Raw genomic sequence first — 18,885 nt, forward strand, 5'->3', positions numbered from 1 at the left:
AATTTTGATGTGGAGTTGGAAATGGCAAATTTGATTGGTTAGGAGGGAGAGAAGACGAATTTGGTTTATGGGAGGAACGGGGAAGACAGTAGGGACGTTTGTTGATGTGTAAAGTAGATGTTTATGGGTAGTGTTGTGTTTTGTGGATAGAGTAAGGGGTAAGGGAGGGGCAATGTAGGTTACCTGGTGGGGGGGGGGGCGTACGGTAGGAACGTACCTGTCTCACCTGGTTCCCATGTGCCCCCAGTGTGCATTACCTTGTATTGCGTGCACTTTTGCGCCCTTACCACCCTACTCACTTGTTTCTTTTGTCTCCCACCTCCGAGGATCTGGCTTTGGGGCAGAGAGAGAGGAGAGAGAGGTGCTGGCTCCGCAGTTGTGGGCCTGTACTTTCGCTGCTTGCTGCCTGGATCGATACACCATATGGACCGCAATTTTTGTGGCCGCCCACCATGGACCGCAGTTCTTTTGCGGGCAAGCACCACCCGTTGATGGACCTCTGGGTCAACGTGGCACCTATGCCATACAGGTGAACCACTTATAGTTGGCCCCCCTGACGGCCACAATTTAGAAATGGACGCGGTTGGCGCCTTTCTTTATTTCTAAGGAAGCCAGAAGGCCAAGCACTTCCAGAAGGCAAGACCAGCGGCAGAACATCGGCCGGCTGCGACACCACCGGTGACTATGAACACTTTATTGGTGCACCGGATGGTGCTGACTGTATGTATGGGGTGGTGCTTTTGGTGTTTGGACGGGGTGCTCTGCACATTATTAAAGGCCGTAGGGCCACAGTGCACTCGTGGGTTGGTGTATCGATGCTGGCATGCGTGCTCTCTCTCTATGCATAACATCTGCATGTGTTCCTCAAAGAACAGGTCCTGGATCGTAGTGTAAATATCAGTGTAGTGTTGTATAAATGATGCTCCCTACCGGCTGTATGTTTAGTTTGAGAATGCTTTCCGCGATTCGGTTATCCTGTGGGTGTGTTTCTGTGAGGAGAAGGGTGCAACGTCGCAGGGGGACATATTTACTCATTTGTGAACATCTGTAAAACTGTCGCACTCAAGGTTGAGTTAATAGTAGAGGGAACTACATCTGAGTGCCACACTAAAGTAGGTAAAAATTTATCGGGTCGGGACGCCCCGAGGTAGAGAAGGGTGCAATGTTGCGGATATGGGATTTGGATCCATCCATATCCGCTTGTAAATATTCCCCTATTTCCTCAGTACTTCCCAACTATCCCCAATCCCCCATTCCCTAGTCCCATTTTCTGTAAACAACACTCTGTAGACCCGACCTTCCCCTATTTCCCCCATTAAATGTCGCATCCAGGTCCACCGCATCTCACGTAGACAACTATAGGACATCTTGCTAGTTATTCTTAGTCTATGTCAGTTAAGGACTCGTTTCCATTAATTCTGACTCTTCGTTGCACCAGAATGTGATTGTATGGCACCGTTAGGAAGTTTAGGACCTCCCAATACCTCCCCGCAGCTCTTCCTCACGGTTCAGCAACAACAACAACAACAGCAACAACAACGGCGGCGGCGCGGGGAGTGCGCGTCCTCACTCCGGCTTGGTGAGCCGCCATTGAACATGTGCTCGACGGGGTTACCACGTAGGGGCTCGCTGTCAGCTCCTCGTCAAGGGCGGAGCCCGGTAACCCCCCGCACCCAATAGAAGCGGCGGACCGATCCCATCTGGGGCGGAGCTAACGAGCCGAGGGCGTGTCACTCCCCGTTTAGCATGCGCAGGAAGAGGGAGGTGACGTCAGATGCGTGCTGGACTTGAAGGAAGAGAGACGCCACCTCCGAGTGCTGCAATACCTCCATGCATCTACTGGACCATGCTTTATTCTGCCCCTGAGCCAAGGTGCACCTTGTGCTATCGACTGCCTGTCCTTCCCTGCCATCAATCCCTGTGTAAGTCAGTCTTGTCCCGTTTGTCTGTGGTCTGTCAGGGATAAGATAAGACTGTGACTAAGTGCCCATCTTTTCTGTGTCTTTGCCTCATTACCTTGTAATCTACCCTTCTTTTCCACCACTAATTATATCCTCCTCCGGAGGTCTTGAGAACTGTACCCCTTGTGTCATTTCATTTATCCCAGCCGTTGTGTCCTTTCCTTCATTGATTTAGCATAGCGCGATTTGGTCAACGTCGGGTGGAATCGGGGTCTAGTCGGGGAATAACTGTTAGGTCGCGGCAATACCACCGCTCGGTAAATAACATCTTAAACCGCGTCTGTAACAATATATATTGTTATAGATCGCGGTTAGATGTTATAGACCGAGCGGTGGTGTAAGACCGCGACCTAACAAAACTCACCCGATTCACCCAGACTTTGGCCGTATCGCACCCCAGCTGCTCAATGAGGGAAAAGACGAAAACGACGCAATGCAAAGAGGAAAACGAAGGCAAAGAAAGGTTTGGAAATACGACTGAATTTATTGACTATTTACACACAAGCAAAAAGAAAGCAGTCACGTTTATTTACAAGCACATAAGACGCAGGTGACACAGGGAAAATACTAGCTTATACAGACTTAATTAACCCAGGACAGAACAAACAAAAGACACTGACTCACGCGGGGAATTGCAGGAGGTGGATGGCTGGAGGTGAACGCTTGGTGGAGCCAACGCGGAGCTTGGTGGAGCTGAACGCTTGGTGGAGCCAACGCGGAGCTTGGTGGAGCTGAATGCTTGGTGGAGCCAACGCGGAGCTTGGTGGAGCTGAACGCTTGGTGGAGCCAACGCGGAGCTTGGTGGAGCTGAACGCTTGGTGGAGCCAACGCGGAGCTTGGTGGAGCTGAACGCTTGGTGGAGCCAACGCGGAGCTTGGTGGAGCTGAACGCTTGGTGGAGCTGAACGCTTGGTGGAGCCAACGCGGAGCTTGGTGGAGCTGAACGCTTGGTGGAGCCAACGCGGAGCTTGGGGGATTGGTGTGACGGGTTCTCTCTCCTTCCTTAGTCCCACCCAGTCCAACAACTTCCTCTCTTGCTTCAGGACTCTTTCTCTCTCTTTCTTGGTCCCTCACTCTTTACCACCGACTCCTCACCGCAACCAACGCAACCACTTGACCACCACCTCTACTGACTGACTCTTCACCACTCTGCACTTGACGACCGACTCCCAACCAACTCAGACCAACTCAAAGTCCAACTCCAGGCCTTTCTGTCTTCTGCTCTCCTCTGTAAAAACGCATCTCCCTCCTGGACACGCCCTTGCCTTGGGTTATATAGGCCCCCGCCCCTCAACCTTTGCGACCCTCCCCGATCGCTCTTCCTCCGCCCTCTCTAGCCGAACCCCTGGCTCATGGTTGGTCGAGTGGGGCTGGTTCACTCCTCCCCTCTCTGACGAGGTGGGGAAACGCCTTCCTTCCCCCAACCCTGCCTCGTGGTCAATGGCGGATGAAGGGAAAAAACCGACCAAAATGCGGAAGGCGCTTCAAATTGCAATTGACGGAAAGGGGGGAATGGAAGGGAATCTATCTCTTTCACTGGTGCAATGGAGTATTTCTATTAATGGAAGACACAGCCTTACGCTAAAACACAGAATAAGAGATAACTATCAACAGGTATATTCTATTACTTGGCTGACGTGTATGCTTGTGGACTATGGGACGCCCTTTTGGTCTTTACACAGCTCTGGAGGCAGGAGGCACAGAATAAACAATAATCACAACAATACAGCACACAATCAAAAAAAAATATACAGTCCTCATATCCAAAACACTGCACCCTCCTCCTCTTAGGCACGTCCCGGGCCTACAACTTTTATTTAGTGTGACACGTAGGTGTAGTTCCCTCTACTTTTAACCTGACCCTGAGTGCGACAGTTTTAAAATATAAATAAATGTGTCCCGCTGCTCCATTGCACCCTGCCTAACAGACTTACGCCCACAGCTAACCGAATTGCGGAATGGTCTTCAAACTAAACACTGACGGTGGGGAGCATTATTTACACTGACGCTATTTTTATTTACAAAACTAACCCAGGACCTGTAATTGTTCTTTCTGGGGGGGAGACAGTCTGCTCTGCATCGACGCACCATGAACGCACCCAAAAACGCACCAATACACACCCAAGCACCAATCGGTGCAGTCACCATTGTTCAATGAATGTTCAATAAAAATAAAATCAACAACCCCTAACCCTGGAGGTGGTCTCTTGCTCTTCGGCTCCCTCTGCTGGTGATTATTATTTGTCTTCCAGATGTTGTCATTTCCATTTTGCTTTGCTTACTGGCGGCCTATTTTCAATAAAGTGTGCCCAATGTGTCCCTTTTTTATTTGATTTTATTTATGGCCCACAGGGCCGACTAGTGTGGTTCACCTGTGGGGCATCGGTGCCCTGTGGCCAAGGTCCGCCAGCAAGATTTCAGGCCCTCATGGCCGGTTCCAGCAGAGGGGCCATGCCCCAACCCATGGGGTCCATAAGTGGTGCTCGGCCACAGGCATGTGGTCCATAATGTGGTGCATCGATGCAGACAGCTGGTTCTGGGAATTTCGGGCGCACAATGGCCGACCCACGCACGCTCCCCTCGGCGCCCAACGGCGCACAGGTCATGTGGGAGACAAAAGGGGAAAGACAATTGAGCGAGGGGTAAGGTCACAAGGGTACACGTCAAAAAGGCAATGCAAGGTGAAATGCGTACGGAGGCCGAAGTGAGAAAGCTCGTCCCTACCGTACGTCACCCCCAGGTCACCTACCCTACCCTTGTTCTCACCCCATATGTACAAAAATCTACACATTTACAAATTCGTCACTACTGTCACGTCTTCCCCATATTTCCCCTATACCAAATTCGTCTCAACAATCCCTTTACTTCAAAATTTGCCATCACCAATTCATCATCAATCCTCATAAGGAGGGAGAGATGGAATTACGCACAATGTCACACCCACGTCATGATGCATCTCACAATCCAAACATTTGCATCATAAAAAATAATCAAAACATGGCATGGTGTGGAGTACCTGTCACCTCAGGTGAGTGGATGCAGATGGTGCGAGGAGATCCTTCATCCTAACTATCCTCTAAATGACTTTAACACACTTTACACTACCCGGGGTCTTTCCCTGCCAATCCATTGGCCAACTTACACTATGGGTTCTAATAACCAATTCCCATTGGCCAAACTGTGGTGCTCCTCAATTTGGGGTCTCACTCCCCCGATTCATCTCCCGGTGCTCTAGCACAATTTCTGGGCTGCGACGTGTACCTCTCCCAACAGGTCTACCCACCTGCACACCTCCACCACTGTAGTTGCCACCCGAGCTTACCTAGCTCCTCACCCTAACCTAACTAACTGGGGACAGCCCCTCTCCTGGCTCTGTCACCCCATGGTGCCCTCTGGCACTGGGCTACCCGGGTCCGTCCTCCGGATTCTCGGGCCCCATCCACACAACTACTACCGGCTCCCAGAGCCCACCTGCGGCCTCACCTGGCCGACATCCTTACAGTGGTGGAGTGCCCAAACCAACTACACACACTAACAGGCAACACGCCCAGCCATTTCCACAACACCAACGCACCCATCCACATACCATTCTGTCACCCACACCACAGATGCCAATATCCAACCACAATTTACCTGTACCCTCTACCTAACACCTACACTACCCGCCCCGGGTATCCGCGATGGGGGTCCACTCTTCCCCCATTCACACCTTCGCACCATCCACTCCACTCCACAATTTCCACCATTCTCACTCCACGACCATCCCTTCCACTACTCCAGATATTCCACACTACCATTTATTCCACACAGCCACATACACCTGTTCTTCATTCACCTGTCGTTGCACACCTGTGCAATCATACCTGGTGCCACCTGCACCCTCCTTTCTTCCTGGACCATTTGGTCAGCACAACACGCAATCACCACTACTCCCTCATACACTGCTCCACACACCTGTTCAGTCGCACACCTGTGCAATCACACCTGTTCCATTCTCACCTGTTCAATCCTCACACCCACGGCATCATCTCAGCTAACTACTCCCCTCTGAAACTTGCGCTTCCCAGTCGTCCCTTTAAACTATTGCGCTCCCACGTCATTATAATCCACACTAATCTACCTGCGTCCCCACTACAGGTATCAGTCACTAGCTAACCTTAACGTCACCTAATGTCATCTTCTAGGGCCCTATCAATATAACCTAACCCACCCGGGCTAGTTTTCACTGCCATCACCCCATAAGCTATTGCTCCTTTGCCCCCACGTCTGTGAGGGATGGTGGATTTGCCATCCCACCACATCGGGGGTCTCTCACTATCAATTTTGTACACCTAAATTCCAACCAATCAAAAATTTGCCAATCACTACTCATCATCTGCCAATCATTACTGCCAATCCTTTGCCAATCACCAAATTTTGTTTTTCTCTAATTTTGGGTCCAAAACACTATCACTATCACGATCACCATCATCACAGTCCGCTATATCCTAGCCTCGGTGCGTCATGACATCATTAAACTCGGCTTCGTAAAGCCGAGCAATGAATTCGGGTGGTTTGGTTGCCTGCAGGTTGAATCCGTCCGGCTTTCGGTTCAAGGGAGGTGGTTTGGTTGGACCGAGATTCCACGCACCATCTCGGCGCGGCACCTTGCGGTCCCGGGCCCGATGGCTCCATCTCCCCCGGTCGGAACCCCGTCCCCACGAGGGGGCACCGTTCCGCTTCCTCCCACTCGCCCTCGAACCGGACCGGTCGCCTCGCCCGACAAAGCCCGGACTCGACCGTGCGGGGCGGGGCCAAGCCCGAATCGGCAACGACGCTTCGAAGAGAAACGACGCAGCTTCGATCGACGCCGGGCCTCGCACCCAACCAAGCACCCCTCGCACCGAGTGCTCGCATCGGCTATCCGTCGCTCTAACCACTAAACCGGTTACCATCGATGCTTCACTTGCATGCTTACAAGCATACGCTACCCCTTTCACCCTCACAAAACCTGGCGTTCCAACGCCGTCCGTACATTCCACCAACGCTCTCCCTGTTACACACCATACCTCTCGCGCACACTCTCCCGTTACACCCTCTGTAACACTCACCACAGGTGTACACTCTCTCGTTACTTCCTCCGTAACACTCACCACACCGCGCTTCCATGTACCCCCTCGCACACGCGCTTCGACCGGCTCACTCCTGACGGCACACTCACTCCTCGGCGTGCACTTTTTCCTCACACACCCCATGGTCGGACATTCTCGCACACCTCTTTTTTCGCACACCTGACCTGTCACACACTTCACCAACGGCCTTTCACGAACACCCGGATCCAAACCAATCCCCAAGCCGACTGAAGCTTTCCTCACATCATATACATTGCCACTCACCTCCGTACTTCGTCTCCGCCCCTCCTTTGCCACCTGCAAACTCTTTATTTGGTTAGTGAGCATCACATCATGATTTGAACACAGACCTTGTACATAATCCATTTCTCCCTGCAATTCCCGGGCTACCTCCGTCATCTCTTCAATTTTAATTATTCCCGCTACTGCTTTTTCTTTATTAACCTCGGCGACCGCTGGCTTTTCTAAACCCCGTGTCGCGATTTCTACCCCCGTCATTGTACCCGTGCATTCCTCCGCTTCGCTCAACCAGGGCTTTTCGACCCGCTTTACCTCGTCGTGCACTGATGTGCCTCTCCCGCCTCCCATACCATCTACGAACTCCCCCATTTTTTTTATGCTGTCGTTTATTTGCTCCCGATATCCCTCCGGGTTGTCCTTTGCTTCCCTCCTCATTTTTTTCATGTCGATTCCCTGGGTAGCCATCATTGCATCCAATCCCCTACTGTCGCCCTTCATAGATGCCATGAAATGCGTCATAAATAGGCAAAAGTCCATTGGCACTGCGGGCTCGACTGCCGCGACTAAATTTGGTGCCGCAACAACCATGTGCGCGAGGACGCCATCTTGTGCACCTGATACCCCCTCAACCACACCTTCTTTACTCTCCTCCGCCATTTTTTTCCCTAAGTCCTGGGTCGATTCTACCCCGTCTATCTCTCCCACCGGCATCCCGTCGCCTTGAACAGCCATGGCGCGATTTCAAAATTCGGGTTTTGCTTTAAAAAAAACAAATTTCGGCAGCTCGTAATTTTGACCAAAATTTTTTTTCTAGATGTTTTAAAAATTTGGTTCGGGCCCCGAATCCCACTCCCAGACACCAATTGTTATAGATCGCGGTTAGATGTTATAGACCGAGCGGTGGTGTAAGACCGCGACCTAACAAAACTCACCCGATTCACCCAGACTTTGGCCGTATCGCACCCCAGCTGCTCAATGAGGGAAAAGACGAAAACGACGCAATGCAAAGAGGAAAACGAAGGCAAAGAAAGGTTTGGAAATACGACTGAATTTATTGACTATTTACACACAAGCAAAAAGAAAGCAGTCACGTTTATTTACAAGCACATAAGACGCAGGTGACACAGGGAAAATACTAGCTTATACAGACTTAATTAACCCAGGACAGAACAAACAAAAGACACTGACTCACGCGGGGAATTGCAGGAGGTGGATGGCTGGAGGTGAACGCTTGGTGGAGCCAACGCGGAGCTTGGTGGAGCTGAACGCTTGGTGGAGCCAACGCGGAGCTTGGTGGAGCTGAACGCTTGGTGGAGCCAACGCGGAGCTTGGTGGAGCTGAACGCTTGGTGGAGCCAACGCGGAGCTTGGTGGAGCTGAACGCTTGGTGGAGCCAACGCGGAGCTTGGTGGAGCTGAACGCTTGGTGGAGCCAACGCGGAGCTTGGTGGAGCTGAACGCTTGGTGGAGCCAACGTGGAGCTTGGTGGAGCTGAACGCTTGGTGGAGCCAACGCGGAGCTTGGGGGATTGGTGTGACGGGTTCTCTCTCCTTCCTTAGTCCCACCCAGTCCAACAACTTCCTCTCTTGCTTCAGGACTCTTTCTCTCTCTTTCTTGGTCCCTCACTCTTTACCACCGACTCCTCACCGCAACCAACGCAACCACTTGACCACCACCTCTACTGACTGACTCTTCACCACTCTGCACTTGACGACCGACTCCCAACCAACTCAGACCAACTCAAAGTCCAACTCCAGGCCTTTCTGTCTTCTGCTCTCCTCTGTAAAAACGCATCTCCCTCCTGGACACGCCCTTGCCTTGGGTTATATAGGCCCCCGCCCCTCAACCTTTGCGACCCTCCCCGATCGCTCTTCCTCCGCCCTCTCTAGCCGAACCCCTGGCTCATGGTTGGTCGAGTGGGGCTGGTTCACTCCTCCCCTCTCTGACGAGGTGGGGAAACGCCTTCCTTCCCCCAACCCTGCCTCGTGGTCAATGGCGGATGAAGGGAAAAAACCGACCAAAATGCGGAAGGCGCTTCAAATTGCAATTGACGGAAAGGGGGGAATGGAGGGAATCTATCTCTTTCACTGGTGCAATGGAGTATTTCTATTAATGGAAGACACAGCCTTACGCTAAAACACAGAATAAGAGATAACTATCAACAGGTATATTCTATTACTTGGCTGACGTGTATGCTTGTGGACTATGGGACGCCCTTTTGGTCTTTACACAGCTCCGGAGGCAGGAGGCACAGAATAAACAATAATCACAACAATACAGCACACAATCAAAAAAATATATACAGTCCTCATATCCACAACAATATATATGTATATAATATATATACCTGCCATGGCTTGAAATGGATCTTTGCACCGCAAGAGGAGTTCTCAAAAGGTCCAGCTCCGTCAAGGCAGTCGCGCAGGTTGTGCAGAGCATGCGCTATCGCATACACAGCTACATAGGTATTGTACGTGACTCTGAGATCCGACACGTCCGTGAACGCAGACTCCACCTGGTGTAGATCTTCCTCGCCAGTGCATTCTGTGCTATTCATTCCAAAGGTATCCCAACTGCAATTGAATGTGTTTTCCCAAAGCTCGAACAAAAAGCCATTGAAGGGTTTGGTGTCTTCAGCGCTAACATTGATACAATTCGGAGGAGTTCTTGAAAAAGGAAACGTTACATTGACTTCAGTTACCTTTGTGAAAAGCATTGCGGATTTCTTTAGGGTAACTGCGTTCGCCAGAGATTCTTGAGATCTCCTGTAAATGATGTTCATGTTTTCAGATTGGTTTTTGACATTCAAAAAGTTTTCACATGCCCACGTGGACTCACATGGATCATAGTAAATGATCTTGCAGTTTTTCCAATGTCTTTTGATTCCAGAACACATTTTTGAATATTCTTTGCTTGAGAATATTCTCTGTTTTGTGATGGAATCATCACTATATTTGTTTTTCTGACTTCTTGATTCATTCGAATATTCAAACGCAAGCAATTCATTTGTCAGTGCACTGTTATTCAGAAAATTTATGTCATTTGTGATATTTGAGAAGTTGCATAACGTTGCATATATTTTTTGACCGAACGAATTAGATTTCTTGCACGAATCTGCCATTTGATGCTTCATATTACAATTCACAATTCTTTGTTTTCCCGTCACGTTACATTGGGAACTTCTTGGATATGAAAGACTTTCAATAGTCATTCGCAAACTTTGACTCGGTGGATATTCAAAGATATCCAATTGGCACATTTTCCTCGTTGAAAAGTGAGAACGCTGTGGTCGCAAGTTTGTGAGAAAGTCATGGAATCCTTTCACCTGCCCCCGACGTAATCCAAAACCGATGGTACCTTGAAATAGATGAGAAAATATTGAGGTTTTCAAAACGGGCGAGCTCGCCCATGCTTCACTTGCTACCCAAGTTTTGCCACTTACATTTCGGTTTGCCAGTTCTTCCGCAAATGTAATCAATTCATCTTCGGAACTGAAGATTACAACAACGTCGGCCTCACTTTTCTCTACTTCTTCACCTGCATGATCAGAAGATCAGAATTTGTAAATTGCATCTAGAAGGTTTGAAAACGATGCGCATTTTACGAGATGAAACTTTAAAAAAGAACACTTTCAAGTTAGTGTCCAGTTCAGTCTCATTATGGTTATTGAGACAATTTCAACAAGTAGATTCAAGGTATTTATTGCTTTAAGGTTTAAAGATGTACCTACCTAAGTGACGAAGAACTGCTACATCATACATCATTGGGAGATTTTGACGAAAAGCGATGCAGAGACCTTTTTGCTCCACCTCACTCAAGAACTGAGCAATTCCTTGCTGACCATAGTCATCACTATTTGCCAAAGTCCCCAAGTAGAGCCAGCCAAAATAAATCACCAAATGGACCATTGCTGTGGCCTGGTAGATGTCACTTGGGATCGTTCGTAAGAAAGAAGGGAATTCTCGTTTATCACTCAAGCACTTGCATGTGGAAAAATAACTGACCTAAATATGAAATGTGCAATTAGAGGCATGTGCACGTGATGACATTGAAAAATTGTAATATGTCAATTTACTCGAACATGAATATCAATACAAATTATTAAGTGGGAAGGGCCGGGGGTAGGAGAGGGGGGGGGGGGCATTACTACATTGAATTAAGACGATGGTACGCACCGTTTGAATTGTGTAGCTCAGATTTACACGTGTATTAGATATCTGTAGAGACACGTCACCTAGTTAAACTACACCGAGGAGATGGTGATTGGAACACTTTGAAGCAGATAGAGTAAGATTGTATCGTATATAACCTCTTGTGTCAGGCAAGGCAAGGTGGATGACTTGGGCACAAAGGCACACAAGAAAGCACGGCGCACTTTCCATGAGACGTATCACATACTGTTTAGATGGCAGACTGCAAGCCATGACGGTAAAGTCGGCTACAGAGCCTTGAAGAGGGGTGGGATGTTGGAGCACGCGGCACCACCCACCAGAGTTGGCGGCCAATGACGGCCCTCCGTGTACTTACAGTGGACCAGATGACCCGCTGTATGGAAAGGCTGTTTCCTCTGTGGAAAACCACAAGAGCAGTTGGAATAGGACCTTTGGAGAGCTAACATCTCTTATCTTTTAGAGCGCAAGAAAAGATATCTGGAATGTTCAGATTCCTAGTCAAATCTTTATTAAACTGTAACAGTAAAAACTCTCAAAACCCCTGCTGGGAAACCCCATTAAACCAAAGCTAAAGGTATTCACATATTACGAAACCAAAGTCAAAATTATGACGCTATTCCCTCTTTCTTTATTTGGTCGCTGCCCAAAGAGGACGTGTTGGAGAGATCGGTCAGCTGGTCAACATCCCTCATCACCATCCGTACTCATCGCGATGCCTACTCAATGCCATCCACACTCATGGCTATGCCCACTAAATGCCATGGGTACTCATCACTATGCCCATTAAATGCCATCTGTACTCATCGCTATGCCCACTCAATGCCATCTGTACTCATCGCTATACCCACTCAATGCCGTCCATACTCATCACTATGCCTACTCAATGCCATCCACACTCATCTCTATGCCCACTAAATGCCACCCATACTCATTGCTATGCCCACTAAATGCCATCCATACTCATCGCTATGCCCACTCAAAGCTGTCCATACTCATCGCTTTGCCCACTCAATGCCATCTGTACTCATCTCTGTGCCCACTCAATGCCGTCCATACTCATCGCTACTGTGCTCAGAGCCACACTTTCGCTGTGTCATGCCAACTTGCGCAACAACAACACCTACACCAAACCAAACCAAGCTTGTGCCTGCCGAAGATCCTTGCATATTAGCCTTTGTTGTATGAAACTGGTATTGTGGGTGCCATTAGCAGCTTAGGCCATATTTTCATTGTACGTTTCTTTTTCCCCTTTAGGCCAGGAGCATTAGCCAAAATGTAACAATCACCTTGAAAAAAATAGTAGAATGCTGAATTTTTCAGGAGAGTTCCAGAAAGTCATATCCATGCCCCCTCCCTTCCCCTCTGCCCCCCCCCCCCTTAGTGCAAAGTTCCACATGTTCCCCCCTATGGAATTTTCAAAACTCAAGAGGGCATTGCAATTTGTGATAAATGGGAAAACTCCAAAATCGTCATAACTGCTCAACCACAAGCCTTAGAACAATGATTTTGGCATATAAATCCATGCTTTGGATGAAACAGAATCCAAAGCGCCCATAAAATATTCAGAGTTCAGCTAATTAGCATAAATCCAAAATGCCCACCAAAACATCCAATAATCGGCTCAGAAAAAATTTAATTTGCATGAACAACTCAGAATTCGCTTAAATCTAATATGACCACCATGGTGGAGTTCAATCGAGGGGTAATTATCCATACATGTAAAATTTTCACACATATATATATATCCACAACATAAATGTTTCCGTTCTCCAACCTATAGCTTTGTCTTTAAAAAAAACTCAACGTTTCGGCCAGCAACCGAACGAGCGAATTGTTTTTTTTAAAGACAAAGCTATAGGTTGGAGAACGGAAAAATGGATGTTGCTGGATATAATTCCCAACCACCGTTCATTACTTGACATATATTGAACTGAACCACATGAAGTTGAGTCATGATATAACAATATATATAACAATATAACAATATAACAATATAACAATATATATATATATATATATATATATATATATATATATATATAACAATATATATATATATATATATATAACAATATATATATATATATATATATATATATATATAACAATATATATAACAATATATATAACAATATATATATATATGTGTGTGTGTGTGTGTGTGTGTGTTTGTGTGTGTGTGTGTGTGTGTGTGTGTGTGTGTGTGTGTGTGTGTGTGTGTGTGTGTGTGTGTGTGCGTTATTCTGAGCCACATGAAGTTGAGTGATGATATAACAATCTATGCTAGGAATGCAATGCAAGCTTTTGAAATTTTACTGATAACACTTACACTATACTATACTATACAATAGTACTATACTAAAACACTATAATCAATATAATTTGTTGGTGACAGAATTCCACTGAGTCTCTGGGAAGTCTAATGAATAACATCATTTTGTACATCAATGGTAATTGTTCTAACACGGCCTGGTTGGACATCGCATCCGCTTCATGGCTCGACTGCTCAGGAATGGGAGAGGTTCTTACGCTAGCCTCCTCACTAGCCCCCACCCCCAGCTAGCTCCCTTCATCCTTGCCGTTTCCTCATGCCGCCAAATCTCGCACATCCGCCATTTTTTGCAGCAGCTTTCTTCCCCCGCATGCCAATCAATTCAGAAATTACATCTTTTAAATTTGCCGTGCGTTCCCCTGTGCTCTCCTGCCACCAACTGGCTTAAAATTTCGATGTCCTCGGGTTCTATATCGCGCTTCTGATCAATAAATGTCCCGTTGGTCAGGAGTGCTCATTTTAGATTTAGATTTCGAAAATCCCAAATGTCGTAATCAGGGGTTCGAAAAATCCCAATCCTGACCCAAATGTCGTGCTCTAGCTGTCCGTAAACACAAACCACTGAAAGGATGGACCGACTGGTTTTACTCCTTGGACTGCGTTCAAATTATGGCGGCCTTACGCATGCACGGGAATGCGAGGAGAGACATGGGGCTCTTTAGCTCCTTTTAGAAATCTCCTGTTCGTTTATTGGTTTAGTCGGCGTGTATTCGGTAGAGGGTAAGGTTTTTAAATTATTATTTGCTTCCTATATTCCCGCCCAAGTGTACCATTTCCCAATATCAATCAACTTGGTCTCGGGGTGAATTAGAGTGGTTGTGATCGCCATTGGAATTGCACTGCCTCTAACAGAATAATTGGGTATGGGTGATTAGGACCCACCACAAGACCATGCCATGCGCTCAGCAGCTCCACTCGGCCGTTCATTGGTATCAGGCACATGGCACCAATCAGTGTATTGCATCGACTGACTCAGTTTCCCCACTTGGCACGCTATGGGGTGAATAGACCCATGATCTAGCCTGGGTCGACCAAATCAGTTGGCCACTGTGGCCGCTTTAACGCGGTTCTCTGTGATTCATATCAGGCCACTGGGACAACCCAACAGCTGTAACAGTATTTTCTGTGGAATGTTTAATATGACATGTTACAAATATACATGTTATTTCCAATTCACATTTTATGAATCGTCATGTGTTACAACTACAGCCCAAGGGTTTTTTTTCTTTGGTTTTTTTTTTGTATGAATGATCGAGGCTCGTGAAAGAGGTAACATTAATCACACAAAAAAAATCAAACCGACACATAAAACATATAATAAGGGGAACGGGGTAGGCAAGATGGGGAGAGAGGGGGAAGGACATAAACACAACATTTGAGAGCAGGAACATCGGGAGATCTGTGGGAGGGAGAGGGATTGGGGGGAGGTGGAGAGGTAAAAAAAAAAAACATGGACACTGCAAGGACTACCAGGAAAGAAGTTGGAATTTCAAAAAAGTGGATCTGGGATGAATTAGCGGGGGTAGAAAAGATCAAGGTTTTGGATGGGGGAAGATAAGTGATGGTGGTGAACAGCTGTTTTAAAGACCTGGAAGGAGGAGTGGGATTGAAGAGAGTGAGGGAGTTTGTTCCAGAGGCGGGAGAAAATGGGAATGAAAGAGTGAAGGTGAGCAGAGTGTCTAGATTTTGGCAGTTTAACCATAAGAGGGTCCTGGCAGATCTTGTGCGACCTCTAGGAACATTTGGGGGACAGAGCACAGAGAGAGCTGGGGGGGGGGGGCAAGGCCAGAGAGGAGTCGGTAGAAGACAGAAAGACCACCAACCTGCTTGCAGGAAAGAGAAAAAGGCCCTCAGATTCAGCTTCATCGTGGGAGATTCCAATGATTCTACAGACTTGGCATTTAATATGGAATATTTTTTTTGTGGGGGTGAACTTACTTTTCAAGATGACTTAGAACCAAAAGTTCATTAGAATTATGTTGAAATTATTCTAGATTTTGTTAATGTGACCTTTAAAAGAAACAAAAACCACATTTGACATTTCGAAGCAAATAAATTGATCCTTGAAAGTGATGTAAACTGATATCGAACTCAATTCACGGACAGTACTGTGTTAAACTTCTGTGCGTTTTCCAGAAGTATCTTTTTATTTTGCACATTAGCCAAAAATTTTTTTAACAAAAACAAAACTTAAATTACGACTGGGATTACGGACAGTAAAATTACAGTTCAGTACTTCGTGTAACCCCCACGAGCATTCAGGAGAGCACGGACACGTCGAGGCATGCTGTTCACGAGATTTGCCAAGGTTTGGACTGGAATCGCTTGCCATGCAGTGACAATATCCTGCTGCAATTCACGCACAGAGGTAGATTTCTGGTCCAAGTTGTCGATTTTACGCGTTAATTCTGCCCGCAAGTTCTCTATCGGATTCATATCCGGGGACATAGCAGGCCACTCCATATGCTCTACACCATGGTCAGCAAGAAAGTGTTGGATCATGCGAGCACGATGAGGCCGTGCATTGTCATCTTGGAAGACAAAGTTTCCTCGAAAAGGCTGCACGAACAAATGGAAGCAATGTTTCTTCCAGAATGGCCCTGTGCTTGAACTGGTTCAGGTTTCCATTCAGAACAACCAGGTCAGTTTTGCCCCCTGCATGAAAAGCAGCCCAAACGGTCACCCCACCACCTCCAGCTTGGACTCTTGGCACTATACAATCTTCGTTGTGGGCTTCATGCACTTCTCTGTGCACTCAGACGCGGCCATCTTGACGATAGACCAGAAATCTAGATTCGTCACTGAAGATCACGTGATTCCAGTGACCTGGCTGCCATTGACGGTGCTCTCTGGCCCACTGCAATCGGCGCTGGTGGTGTTGTCTGGTCAGCCGTGGCTTCCTCATGGGACGCCTGGCACGATAGCCTGCTTGAACCAGTCGTTGGTTGACTAGCCTTCTGGATACAGGCCCATTTGTCAGTTGCTGCCACTCAGCCCTAAGCCGATTAGCTGACTTGGTACGGCCATTGCGGACTAACCGGTGCAGCTGGCGATCATCCCTCCTTGTGGTTCTGCGGGGACGTACTGACCTCGGTATTGGAGGAGGGACACCCCTCTGAGCATTTCGTTTCAGGATCTTTGACACCTGACCTTGAGTGATGCCATACTGCCGAGCAATAGCACGCTGTTTCATGACGGAATTTCGTAAAGCCACCACTAAATGACAAACAGCATTGTTGAGTTGACGGACCATCTCCAGGGGAAGCGGCAATAACTTTTGTAGACATGCAGCAGTTGTTTTCCACTAATACAGAACGCAGCAACCCTTATATACCCGATTGTGAAGCCAATCGTCAAATGTACCTGTCCATACATTTTGTCACGCCACCTGTGATATAATCCTGTTATTGACTTCTTGCTGCGACAGACAATCAGTGACATGGTTCTTTCAACAAAGAAATCACCGAAGCGAAAAAGAAACTCACCAGATTGATATACCGAGTTCAGAAAGTAAACCCAAGTCAAGAAAAAAAAAATTCATATTAAATGCCAAGTCTGTATAAGCTTTGGTTTCAACAGCGTGAAGACGAGCTAGGTGTGAGGCAGGAGCACCGAGTCGGGAACACTATTCCATTGAGCTTCGGATGAAAGCCTTGTATGTGTTGAGGAGCTCAGGTGTGCCAAGCAAGGACTTCGCACGACAGAGGATGCCCAGTGGGCGACTGGCTTTGGAGGCCAGCTTGGAATGTGGTTTTCCCAGGAAAAATCATAGCAGATAGTGAGACCTAAAAGCTTGAGCGACAGAACTTCTTGGAGAGGATTGTTGAGAAAGTAGATGGGAGGGTTGTCTCGTCGATCTTTTCGGAGAGACATAGCAAGAGTGTGAGATTTGTCAGGATTGAAAGACATGTTCCACTTGTTTGACCAATCTGTGATTTTGTCCAAGTCTTCAGAGAGTGAGGAGGTCGCAGACTGCCCACAAAATTTTGCCAAAAATTCAGCAAATTGCATAAAAATAAATTTGCCAAAAAAAACCCAGCAAAATGCATTAAAAATTTTGCAAAAATTAAAATCAGCAAAATGCATTCAAATTAAAAATATATAAAAATCAGCAAAATGCCTTAACAATTTGCAAAAAAAAAAATCAGCAAAATGCATTAAAATTTTCAAAAACAAAAATCAGCAAATTGCATTAACAATTTGCAAAAAAGAAAAAAAATCAGCAAAAGCATTAACAATTTGCAACCCCGCCCCCCCCCCCCCCAAAAAAAAATCAGCAAAATGCATTTTTAAAATTTGGAAAAAATATCAGCAAAATTCATTTCAAAATTTTTGCAAAAAAATCAAAAAAGAAATCAGCAAAATGCATTAAAAAAATTTCCAAAAAAAAAAATCAAGAAGAAATGCACAGTTAAATCTCATTTACCTGTGGAATATGAAAGTTTCCTAGAAATCGGGCAATAACCATGGACATCGTCGAGGCGGAGTGCCCAATTAAAGCTCTGGGTCCACAATCGTTGTCCACATCATTTCCTTTCTGTGCTTCTTGTTCAACAAAACTCAAAGTGGCATCCATTATTCGTTTCATGTCCCCACAAACATCGTAGATGACGTATGCAAGTTTAACATCAGGCAGAAGCAATGTGTTGTTGTTAATTTCGGAAATGGCAAATACCATCGCCATAACCCATCTTAAAGCCCTCGGCATGAAACTTTCATATTTGATGGTTTGGAAACAAGACAACAAAGCATCACAATTTTTTAATTTGCATTAAAAAAAACACATGTGGCAATCAAATCAGTCCTAAGGGGCCAATAATGTGGCTACTGATGATTTACGGATGTCAAATCCAACACTGGAATCTTAAAACATATTGGAATATGACCGGAACACCAGGAAAACAAACATTCAGTGTTGGACATAGGATCTTTAACTCAAAAGAGATGGTCTTATCCCCATGTTGTATTTTTTTGCCTTTTGACTAATATATATTTACGCTTGTGGAAAGAAGGGGAGGGGGGGGAGCTTACCTCAATACTAAAAATTTGGGACACAACACAAAATCCAATCA

General features: G+C 46.7%; 1 protein-coding gene across 1 annotated transcript in view; it reads right to left on the reverse strand.

The window, feature by feature from the left end:
- Positions 1 to 18,491, reverse strand: part of LOC144891250 (extracellular calcium-sensing receptor-like) — a 51,854-nt gene extending 33,363 nt beyond the window's left edge. Inside the window, exons 1-4 of the mRNA XM_078773662.1 lie at positions 18,240 to 18,491; positions 11,040 to 11,313; positions 10,639 to 10,846; positions 9,657 to 9,882 (exon numbers count right to left, since the gene is read on the reverse strand). Of these exons, the coding sequence (XP_078629788.1) occupies positions 9,657 to 9,882; positions 10,639 to 10,846; positions 11,040 to 11,313; positions 18,240 to 18,491 (960 nt within the window). The remainder of the gene's footprint in view (positions 1 to 9,656; positions 9,883 to 10,638; positions 10,847 to 11,039; positions 11,314 to 18,239) is intronic.
- Positions 18,492 to 18,885: the final 394 nt, after the last annotated feature.

Source organism: Myxine glutinosa, chromosome 3 (assembly GCF_964187855.1).
Source record: "Myxine glutinosa chromosome 3, kmMyxGlut1.1, whole genome shotgun sequence".
Lineage (NCBI taxonomy): Eukaryota > Metazoa > Chordata > Myxini > Myxiniformes > Myxinidae > Myxine > Myxine glutinosa.